At 36.6% G+C, this 12,438-nt stretch overlaps 2 protein-coding genes across 2 annotated transcripts; one reads left to right on the forward strand and one right to left on the reverse strand.

Moving 5' to 3' along the window:
- Positions 1 to 1,037: 1,037 nt before the first annotated feature.
- TRIADDRAFT_64264 (uncharacterized protein) lies at positions 1,038 to 5,287 on the forward strand (the record flags this gene model as incomplete). Its single annotated transcript, XM_002116303.1, has 9 exons — positions 1,038 to 1,424; positions 2,665 to 2,750; positions 3,251 to 3,567; positions 3,738 to 3,915; positions 4,039 to 4,286; positions 4,427 to 4,574; positions 4,722 to 4,775; positions 5,051 to 5,158; positions 5,225 to 5,287. Exons 1-9 carry the CDS (start codon positions 1,082 to 1,084, stop codon positions 5,285 to 5,287), a joined length of 1,545 nt encoding a protein of 514 aa, XP_002116339.1. The 5' UTR covers positions 1,038 to 1,081.
- A 3,845-nt stretch (positions 5,288 to 9,132) lies between these two features.
- Positions 9,133 to 9,438, reverse strand: TRIADDRAFT_30761 (uncharacterized protein; the record flags this gene model as incomplete). The annotated part of the gene is made up of 1 exon (XM_002116382.1): positions 9,133 to 9,438. A coding segment is annotated over one exon (306 nt), but the record flags the coding sequence as incomplete, so codon positions are not given.
- Positions 9,439 to 12,438: the final 3,000 nt, after the last annotated feature.

A 12,438-nucleotide genomic window follows, 5' to 3' on the forward strand; every position in this document is an offset into this window, starting at 1 on the left:
AAATTTCAAGCAATATCTGAAAGCAATATCCATGCTGATCGACTTCGATGTAATATATATCAGATTTTAAGTAACCTATATAGAGATTAAGCTACACCCCAAATAACTGACGTACAATCCTACATACATTCATCTATTGCCTATCTACATCAATAATTTCAAAAATTCAGTAGTTTATTTACAGTAGCATTATTTGAAATTTAGCCTATCTAATTTTTTTGAGCGGTAGAGATTTTAAAATATGAGTAATTGACTAATAAATTCCGTTATACCTCGGAACAGGAATCTCTATACAAAAAAGTCTATAGAAAATCACCAGCCTCATATTATTAATGACGCAATGTCATATTTATGCAAGTTTTACTCGAAATGCAATATAATACGAGTGAGTGTATCTTAACATGGCCCAAAACAAGTTTAGGTCTTAATAGAACATTCGAATCCTACATCCGTAGCTTAGCTATAAGTAGGCATTAATAAATGTTTTCTTTCGTTCATGCATTATGTTTTCGTGACTCCCTTCTTCTTTTTCAGCATATTCATTTTTAATAGCTAAAAATGTAAAATTTAGAGCCGTATTATGACGTATATATGCTATGAATGGGTATAAATTAAAATTTAGTCATAAATGCATTCATACAGATATGCGATAAGTAGATATTAAGTCATTCATAAATTCCATTTATCCATATTTATCCGTGATTGCCTTTTTCTTTCCAATTTTATGTATATTTACAGACGCCCAAAAGTACAGACTCTTTACTTCATTAATTATTCCGTAACCTACTATAGCATATTCTATGTCCTGGATAAAACATCACATGATTCGCCATACGTGTACTCCATTATTAATAATGTTATTATTATAAGTAATACTCCTATTCCATACTGCAGTGCTCTACCTCAAAATCTTGATGATTTTCCATATTGTATCGCAATCATGACGTAATCTATTAGTATTACCAGTAGTATGCAATAAAGCTATAGGTTGAACTTGGAGAAAACTCCATCAATCTGCTAGCCGAAATTACTTTACCTTTCAATGCAAAACTGTTCCGTCTACGGTTAATCAAGTAATACTATGGCGATGCCAAATAAACCTCTAAAAGGTACCCCTGAATTCCAAGCTTTAAAAGCATGCCATATGAATCTGATCTATACCATACCTACTGATGATGTACTCCATCAATTATTTGAAAAAGGCGTTATACCGGTTGATTTATTAGTTGGACAGGGTGTAGCAGTACCTTTCGAGAGGGCTAAAAATGAAAAATTACTCTTGCAGATTTACTCTGGTACTTTAGGAGATTTTTACACATTTTTAAGTGTATTGTGTAGTAAAAACTGTGTTAACAAACAGCCAAGTATTCGCTTAAAAGAAGAGCTACTTAAAAGAGGAATCGATGTGGAAAAAAGCAGAACAGGTATCCGTTATCGTTCAATATTGACAACATGGCCGTTGCTATTCTATTCCTATTTATCATGTTTGTATTAGAAGATCCAATTGTAATATATACGAGGCAATAGTTGAATAATAAATAATATTGTCAGTGCTGATTATGTTCATTTTCATCTTCTGCTGTAATTTTTTATGATATTATAAGATTAAGAACGTCTCTAAACTTAGTCGCATAGAGGAAGCTTTTTGTTTACACTTTACTAGGAAAATAGCATTACTTGCGAATTCTTTTGATATTCATTTCTATTACAAGAATGTAATAATCACCTAGACTATTCCTGGACAAATTCTTCTCGTCATTTTAATATTTTACATCTACCGCATAAAATTGTATCAAATATATTTTAATTCGACAATCGCCAACTACAGTTTGTCTTTCATTACTTCTATCTTCGCTACCTTACTTCAATATCTAACCACTTACTATACCTTTACTACCATTAGTAGCCATTAATCATAATGATATAATTACCTTCGTACTATTTTACTCTAAATTAGTAATGTCCAACCAATAAATTTCATTATCCGATACTGCTGCGTTGGTACAGTACTTGCTTTTACGTTAATATTTATCTAGACTACCGACCAATCGACAATAATTAGTCATTACCCCACTGCGGCTAAACTATAATCGAATTCACACTTATTTCAATGTTTAATTCTTTGAGTACGAAATAGCTTTATCAACGCACTAGGAAATCTCACTACAGTATAACTTTCACATGGTTTGCAACATGTTAATAATCTAGTGCATTTCAAGCAGAAGTGAAGGTGATCTCAAACAAATTAAGCTTCTAAAAATTGTAGATTATATAAGAGTAATTAAAATATACATAACCTATATAATATATTGTTAATTAATTATCGCCTTGCTACGGTACCTTGTTGTGTTGATATTCAGTGCATTACTCATATACTTGGATATTTTTCTTGATTTTTTGGATACTATTTCTCTAGTCGAGAAAAGATACGATGTTCATTAATGATTTAATACTTTAGTTTTATGCCGTATATTAACAACGCAGTTGTTATTTCTATGAGTACGATGGGGAAAAAAATTGGCTACTGCCACTATAATATTTTTATGCATTTCGTGAACCCAAAGGAACGTGATTCGTCTAATTTGTCTATGGTTCAACTGAATTAAATAGAAACAAATTCTCGTTTTAGTTTATTATGCTAACAGTTATTGTACTGATTTAAAGATCCATATAAAGAGATGAGGGTGGAACCCTCTGAAGTTTATGTGTGGGGAAGTAAACGGAATTTACTCTTGGCGGCAGATGAAAAGGTAAGGCAATTGACGTATGATTAGAATCAGAGCCGTGGGGCTTATCAAGTATGGTAAAATGCCTGTAAGCACGTATTTGCAATCATTCTGACGGTAGATTAGAATTCTATTCAGGGTCTAATTAATAACTGATTACGGTAGTGGGCATTCGTTATTTACTGTGATGTATATTAAAGATTTTCCAAGTTGCGTTATCCTATACGAACGTCATCGTACTTTTACTGTTTCCATTTCTCATAACATCGGAATCACCGTTGAGAATCATTATATCTTATTAACATATCGTGCAACTTCGTACAGTCGTATTTCAAATCACTATAATTTGGATCTGTAAGAGATTTTCGCAGTTCACTTTGTCTACTAGAAAATGTGATTATTGATGGGTATTTAATATACGTAGAAGCACATCCCATATTGGGATTTGAAGAATAATTGTGGTAAGGGCAATTAGAGAAGATTAAATCGGTAGTTAATATATTACTTGGGATTTTAATTGACAGAATCCGCTCGAACCTGATAAAAGTAAGCTACTAGAAAATCTGGATCCATCTGATATCGCTTGTGGATATGACTCCTTGTTTGTTGTTTCGAGAAATGGTGGCATTTTTGCTTGTGGTAAAGGGCATATGGGCTGTCTTGGTTTAGGAAACTGCGATGATGTTAATGTACCTAGACAGATTCCCCAACTTTTACCAGTGATGGTAACCACGGTCGCTATTCATCCAGGTGGTAGACATGCAATGGCTCTAACAGCCGAAGGTAAAGTTTATTCGTGGGGTTGCGGTGATCGCGGTCAACTCGGCCATGGAAATACGCTGTAAGAAGCAAAAGATACTATTTCTAATAATTTGTCGCTTCGATATTCGATAATTAATTATTATATGTGTATAACTTTAAATTTTAATTCGGCGAGTAAGCCAAAGATAATAGTTATCCAATTCTATTTTACTAATGTATCCTTTTCCGTGCTTTCTTGGTTATTGTTAGAGGATATCTGGACCCTACATTGATTGATGAGTTAAAATCAAAGGAAGTTACGAAAATTGCCTGTGGAGCAATGCATAGTATAGCCGTACTATCGGATGGTAAAATATTTAGTTGGGGAGATGGTTCAAACGGAGCATTAGGTCATGGGAATAACCTGGCGCAACTACTACCGAAAAAGGTAAATATTAATCGCTTAAATAACAAGAAAATTTTCCGGGCATTTTATTTGCCACTAACTCCTTGTAGCTTACTTTGTCTAAATTATTGATTCGATTTTTTCTTCGTTTTCACTTTGCAAAAGATAATGTCGTTAAACGGCAAGCATATCATGGCTGTTGCTTGCGGAGAATGTTATACTATCGCGGTAGCTGGTGATGATGTTTGGTCATGGGGCCTTGGTGGCAATGGCGAATTAGGCTATGGAGTCGAAATGCCATCATACTATATGCCTACAAAAATTGAAGCCCTCTTCTTTAAAGGTATAACAAATGTTGCTTGCGGCTATGCAACATCTTTTGCAGTGAGTGCGAATGGGAAGGTTTGGGCATGGTACGTTATCTATTAACCAGATCTAACCATAATTGCAGTCAATCCTGTTTTATTTAGACGTTAGCGTTCGCCTACTTTATCAAGAAAGAAAGAATATAAGTTCAACATGACAGAACAGTACTTTATTTCATTTTTTGCAGGGGTTCTGGCGATCGTTTTAGGCTAGGACTTGGAAATGAAAAAGTAATTGTAAAGCCTAGGGAAATTCAAGGTGATTTAAAGGGTAAAAAAATCAAAAGAGTAGTGGCTAGCTTGTTCCATGCGTTGGCTATAGATGAAAATGGACAGGTAAATCAACTATGTTATATCATGACAGAAACACAAAAGCTTTAATTTGCTATCAGAATGCATGCGGAAATAAAATAAATCTCGAATACCTCATCCGTCTACTAACATTTCTTATCGTTTAATTTCTACCTAACTTTTGCTATATAGGTTTACATTTGGGGTAGTCAAGAAATTGGGCCGGTAGGAAATGATGAAGATGCGGTTAATAAACAACCCAAGAGCTTTAATTTGGTCAATAAGAAAATGTCTAATATAGCTTGTGGTAATGAAATCTCGATTGCCTGGACATAAAGCTTGTTACAGCTCTATAAAATACACACATTTGCCACTTAGTGTTAAAATATGAGTATTTTGCGGATAAAGCTTGAAAATAAGAAGTAAATATTAACAGTATATTGGTATTTGTTTAGAAATAACACCAAATATGCGTTAGTAAAAATGATCTCATAATAATTAAGTATTACAAATCTAACAAGAAGCAACAGCAGTGCATGTTGAGCTATGCAGCGACTGCTAGTGTAATATTTTTTACCAGAGATGATAAGGAAAAGCATTATCATGTAGCTGTTAGAATTCCCAGCAAGGTAAACAGCCATCGAACATGAAAATTTTATATTGATATTTAATTGCATTCGTTCCTTCTACGTCAGAGATATTTATTATACAGCCTATCGGATGCTTCAGCACTCAGGCTAGCCCAGATAGAGCTATAGCCACTTTTGTTGTTAGAAGCTTATAGATATTAACATATTTTAAGCTGCCTTACCTTGTCTTAGCTCAGAAAATAAATTTTGACTCAACACATAACAGGTTTTAGTACTACAAAAATTTGTCATCAAGACGCACTGCTTCTTTAGTGTATATCTTACTGAAGGTTTTCACTATAGCTATAAGTATAGCTTAGTTAAATATAGGAAATGAAAAATATGCAAAGTTTTTCTACTGTACTCGAGCGAATTGTTTGCACCTTCATTGCTTACGTACTGTATGTGAAATTATTGCGAACAATAACCCTATCAACCCTTAAGCAATGGCAATTAGCTAAATTTTTCCTTGCAGTGGCTCTTTTATTGCGCTGTATTTAATAAAAAGCGACAGATTATATCTTAAAATTAATTTGGAGATGTTTAGATAATCATAGGTTTGCGTTGCAGCAAAACAAGTAAAACAAAAGGCGGTGCTGTTGTAATTTTCAATTTCATTAGGATGCAACATTGCACCGTGGACAATGTACATGTTACTTCCAACAACATTCTTATATGTACTCTACTTAATTTTTTTTGGCAATAAATTTACTGGTCAAGCGGTATCACTCATACTTTAGTTAACCAAAACCATTACACCTGACATAATATCAATACTCAATTTTCACTTACTACTATAAACACAAATAATGTGTTACCCAACGACTAAAGTATCACGTTGGCAATATTATTTTGTAACACAGCAGTTTGCGAGTATCAGTTGATAGAACTACAGATTAACAATCTAAACATACGAATTACTTAACTTTATCATCAGCCATGAAAAGTAGGCAAAGTAGCAACAAATTAATGGATAATTCTATCATTAATTAACCACACAATGAAAAGGTTATGAATTAAAGGTTGCACTATATTTCTAGTGTACTGCTAGCTAGTTAAGCTGCCATTGGAGAATAATTCATGTATTAGGTAACATCTATTTGCTTAACATTGCTAAGATATTGAAGCATTTGAGTAATATTAACGAATACAAGGTAGTATTACAGAAAGGACACTTCTTAACTATAATCCTACATAATTTGCAGGAAACATTACTTTGAAAAAAGCGATATTAAATAAATCATGACTTAGACATAACAAGATAGTCCATGACAAAGGATTAATCACCAAAAAAACTGTATAATATGGTAAATACTTGATTTACATTAATCAATTTGTATGACCAATTCAGGAAGGGGTTCGATAGTAGTACTTCTGTTAATGCAAAAAATAATCGCATTGATTTCAAACTGTTGTATAAAGGACAGCTGATGTGATAAAAGTTTATGAAAATTTTTGCATATCTAATTAACGCAGTATACTTTCAAAATTACAGCAACAGCAGTACGATTGTAGCTATCAGGCTACCTACTAATCGATAGACCCTGTACAGTAATGTAGTACTCGTTCAGTACGAAGGTGATACCGCTAATGGGTAAGCAGAAGTATAAAAAAACAAGCAAGTAAAGCGTATCTTTCACAAATTAACCAATTTTTTTTAACACAACGAATCTATTTCAAACTGTGATACGTCAGATTTTGTAGCAACAATGGAAACTTGTAGACTGGAATAGGTTTCATAACAGTGAATAGCCATTCATGATACATTCGAGTGTATCATGTAGCTGAGAATCAGCCTACAAACTTTATACACAGACACTGCTTTATCTTAGCGCTACGATACTAAAAATTAGGATATTAAAAATGGTCAATTTATAAATAAAAAGTCGCTCCTACCACTGCATTGCCAATATCCTGCAGAAAGTCGTGATAAATACTTTATGTTAATAATATAAATAGATTGCAGCAATACTAGTGGCTAACCATTAATTGAAATTGGCCATACCAATCATGGTACTGTACAATAGGAGAGAGGGTTCAATCATTCGTTACGTTATCACTACCATCTTATTCCTCATCTACTATAGAGTAACTTAAAAATATGCCATGCGATCAAAATTTTACTTGTTTTAATGTCATGGCATGCAATACGTCTTCTGGCTTGACTGCAATTAACGATTTAGCATAAACATGTAGATATCAATATCATTAGGAACTACACACCATAACTGTAGAGATCACTTTGTGACCAAATTTGATACCATATTCTTTCCAATATTGACAGTTTCAACCTAGCCGTAACTTGATATCTCTACAAATGTGACGGTAACATCATCACAAGCAATTTCCGTTAACGAAAATTTGGTGTAGGCTTAATTGCCAGATGCTTTGAGCTCCTATAACGCTCCATTTCGTACTCATCGTCACTTGATCGTAGCAATTCTAGCAAATCGTTTCTTGTATATTTTGATCTATTAGTCAATCGCTAGCGATTAGTAGAAAGGTCCACAAGGTTGATAGAAGTTATACAACGTATCAGTTATCATTGACAACGTGATAAAAGTGATAGTATCGTCCAAAAACGGATGTTGCTATAATGCTGTAGTGGCATGAGTCAGCGTAGTTTTAATCATCAGTTCGCAAAGGTATCCATTCGATTACCTTCCATTCTGATTAGCACCAAGAGAAACGTGAAATGAACGAAATATACCTCCTCCATTAAGACATCACTATTGATAACATCAGGAGTATTTTAATATTAGATTTGCTAGGACGATAAGGATGACGTTAACTTAAGCTAACTTTTAACCAATGCGGTTGCCAACTTTAAGTACGTATCAAGTATCAAATAGAGCACCAAGGACCCCTTCGACAGTTGCTAGATTATGCAAAGCCATTCTTTTGCGTCGAGTACTGCAGGATTAAACTTTTTAGCTTTGACGAAATTTTCTCATCTATTTCTTATAAAAATATCACTTTTAAATTACTCTTTATCCAAGCCTTTTATTTGAGCTTATCGTATTGTATTTCAATAATTTCAATCGTAACTAACTCCTTTGATATTAAGATGTCCATCTGGTAGGAAATTAAATCGTCGTCATTATATACAAAAATTCAGTAGCAAAAATTACTAGAACCATTTACGTCGTATTACCTACCGCTGACGTTCGTTGGAGCTAGCGCACACGCTTTTGCGCATTAGCATCCAAAATATTGCATAATTCATGAACTCTTTGAGCTAGTTTCTTTTTATTTTCTAACATTTTAACAATTTCAGCATGGTCGTGCTGTAATAGCATACCAGTTACAATATTGGCACGCTCATTGCCACATATTTCTGCAACCATTAAATATAAATTGTTACTTAACATTTGTTTCTGTTCTATTAATCGGTAAGAATCCATATTTTGTGTCATCATGCCACGAGGATAGTGTGCAACTTGCGCTAAAGGTGCAGGTTTACCACTTAGAAGAATTTGACGTGGTGGTTGATGAGGTCTAATGACCGTTGCTTGAGGAGGTAAAGGTGGCGGTGCTGGTTGTCCTAAATTGGATGTAGCTGATAGATGGCTATGGCGGTTAGGGTGAGCTTTCATCATTTGTCCAGCAGCTGGTATGGCTGCACCTGGTGCTATAGAGTAATTGACTGGAATAACAGCACCTGTAGGAATTTGTTGGGGATGCTGTTGCCAATGAAGTAAACGATGCTGTGTTAATCGTTGAGGTGCAGGACGTGGAGGAGGAGCAGGTGCGGCTATTGGTACATAAAATTTGGGAGGTTGTTGTTGAATAGGTTGAGGCGATAGTGCATTACTAGCATAACTACTGGGCTGTTGATAGGGAGGATTTGGTGAAGCTTGCTGTGTTGGTGGTGGTTGTTGTTGTTGTGGTGGTGGAGGCGGGGGTTGTTGTTGCTGCGATTGTACCTGAGATTGTGTTGGTAAAGGTTGTTGTTGGGTCTGATTAGGTGGATTAGAACCAACACGATGATTATATTGTGAAGCCAAGAAAGCTTTGCGTTCTTCCTTGCGTTGAGCAAATGTTACATATAACGGCTTGGAGACAATAATGCGTCCGCTCATTTCGTTAATCGCTTTACTAGCTTCCTCCTGTGTCGCAAAGCAAACAAAACCAAATCCCTTGGATGCACCTTTTTCGTCACACATGACTTTAGCACTGGTAATAGAGCCAAATTTGGAGAATTCTTCTTTTAATCTGGCATCATCAATGGCATCGTCGAGATTCTTAACATATAAATTAGCACCTTGGGTACGATTCATGTCGAATATTCTGTCGGATAATGATAAAAGTCTATTGAAAAGAATGGAATAATAAGGGTAAAAATCAAATGGAATATTTTCCCTTTGGTTGGACTAGAGCAAGATTGCAAATGGAAGCAATTTTGGGGGGTGTCGTCCAATTTTACAATAATCAATCGATCAGATTGGCCAGTAGATTATTAGGATGACGATGGATACAGGCGACCGGCAATAAAGACTTGATCAATCAAACGAATGATTTCGATTGTACAGGAGCTACCTAGGGTGTAACTATAATAAACTTTGTCTGGCCTACCTTTTATCTCTGTCCAAAAAATAGGAAAAGGATAAACTGTCACACAGTTTCAATCTTGTACTCGCTACAGGTATAATGTCAGAAATAATCATCTAGTTTTTTACCTCTCGTTCTATCGATTCAATCGTACAATGATGTCAACTTGGATGCGATGTCAACGGCTACCGATGAATCGGTCAACCCATGCAATCTATAGGAAGAAAAGAAAAGATAAACTACTGTTGCTCTCGGCTAATCACTACCTATCCCAACGTTTTCAGTTAATAATTCATGAAGAATGTCTCATCAACGCACACTTACACAAAAAACAGAAAAAGAAAAGTTTGCAAATTTTAAATGACTCAGGGTTGAAATAGATCAGACTCGGAAGCTTGATGCCAAGCGCTTAATAACTTGAATACCGTTATTTGGAAATTATCGAAGCTAAAATAGCTGGACTTTCCTTTTGCGCGCTGAAGGAGAGGGAGGAGCTCCTTTTCCTAATTGCCTCTCTTGCTGCTTTCTTTCCGCAACGTTACCAGGCCGCTTGAAAAAGCTCCATTCCCCGCCTACATAAGCTAAAACAACCAATCTTACTTGCCGAAGCTAGTCCAATCAATTCTAACGGAACTCAACAAATCAATCGCTCGATGATGCCAAGCTAAATACAGCTAAAATGGCAGAAAAGCTGAACAGGATCGCAATGATTGATTCCAGCGCCAACTGTGTGTTAACCAAAAAGGGATAGTGTTGTTACAAGAAAAAAGTGCTCAGCCTCTAGCAGGGACACGTTGCTTGTGGATAGGCTACAGTATTGGATTGGAGAGTAGTTTGGGTGGCGTCGCCCTTTCTTTCACTAAACTACAAGTCGGGGTTGTGCGGTACGATACGCTGAGCCCATGGTCAAGGCGGTCCAGTACTCTACTCTACAGTACACTGTGCACTACGACAAGTCTGGGTTGTGCGGTACGATACGCTGAGCCCATGGTCAAGGCGGTCCAGTACTCTACTCTACAGTACATTGTGCACTACGACAAGTCTGGGTTGTGCGGTACGATACGCTGAGCCCATGGTCAAGGCGGTCCAGTACTCTACTCTACAGTACATTGTGCACTACGACAAGTCTGGGTTGTGCGGTACGATACGCTGAGCCCATGGTCAAGGTGGTCCAGTACTCTACTCTACAGTCTACACTCTACAGTACATTGTGCACTACGACAACTGGGGGTTGTGCGGCACGATACGATGAGCCCATGGTCATGGTGTTCCATTATTTTAGTGTACTCTACGGTACGGTGAGCCCATGGTCAAGGTGGTCCAGTACTCTACTCTACAGTCTACACTCTACAGTACATTGTGCACTACGACAACTGGGGGTTGTGCGGCACGATACGATGAGCCCATGGTCATGGTGTTCCATTATTTTAGTATACTCTACTCTACTGCGTGCACTACGATACGGTGAGCCCATGGTCAAGGTGGTCCAGTACTCTACTCTACACTCTACAGTACAGTACATCGGTACGATACGGTGAGCCCATGAGCTAGTGGGAGAAAACCAGCGGATTCTACAGTACTGTACTGTAAATCACACCTTGCTGTACCGTACAGTATATATTACTGTAGTTCACGACTGGACACTGTAGAAATGGAGCTGATTTCAGCAAGGATTTGTAACGCTTTCAGTAGTCTTACAGTATATCCAACCTATCCTATGCCGGGCTATGCCCAGGTAGAGCCAAATGAAGGCATCGTAGACTATCGTTTTTCAATTTTTCGAGCTGCAGTGTTAAATAATAATAACTGTACAGAGACAACAAAAAAATAAAATAATGTCACTCATGGCAATCTACCGCGTTACCATAGACGGTACGCTAGAGTACTGGCATTATTTTTGCCAGCGATTAGTCCAATCTGATTCTCTCTCTTTTAGCTGTAGTCCTTCGATCAGGGACTATCAAGAACGAGGGAGGGCCGGTCAGAGCCAAAAATGACTTTGCATTTATTCTTTCTTTCTTATTAATGGTCCTTCCTTCTACAGTACAGTATTGTACTACTTGATCACTGAAAGCGTCGGCAACAGTGCACGGTTGCAGACATACTGTACAGTACTGTACAATTGAAATGGCCGCAAAATACTCGGCCTGTCTCTTCCAAGTCAACAAGACCACTAAAAAGAGAAAAAATTTCTTATTCGCATAGATCAATCACAGCGATTTCTTTCCAAATCGATTCTACCATGCTACAAAGAAGAAACTCCAAGGTTGTTTACATAGGGTACAGTATCAAAAAATGAACAACCACGGGGTCGCAGCCTCTGGCCTTCTACAGTCTACAGTGTACAGTATATGACAGTACGTACAGTACTGTGCACTATAGAATCAACAGTATGCAGTAGTCTAGTACTACTGGATAGAACAGTATGGATAGTCACATTAATGCTCCGGTCGACACTACAGCCACGATGTGATTTACAGGCAAAGATCTTGACAAATCTGCATGATATTAACCTGGTTTGAACATACTGTACTTTTTGCACGGTCTGCGCACGCTTTAACACACTGAGTCTGCTCACCAATGTTCAAGTCCATTAAGTTGATTCAACGCAGACCGCAGACTGCGACTGGTCATTCGCCCCAGACATACAGTAGGCTGCGGCAGTAAAAAGAAGTTCATACTTGAAGGGATAATTTGCTACGGGAAGATTGCAAATGTACCTCATATTT

This window comes from Trichoplax adhaerens, genomic scaffold (genome assembly GCF_000150275.1).
Source record: "Trichoplax adhaerens TRIADscaffold_15 genomic scaffold, whole genome shotgun sequence".
Lineage (NCBI taxonomy): Eukaryota > Metazoa > Placozoa > Uniplacotomia > Trichoplacea > Trichoplacidae > Trichoplax > Trichoplax adhaerens.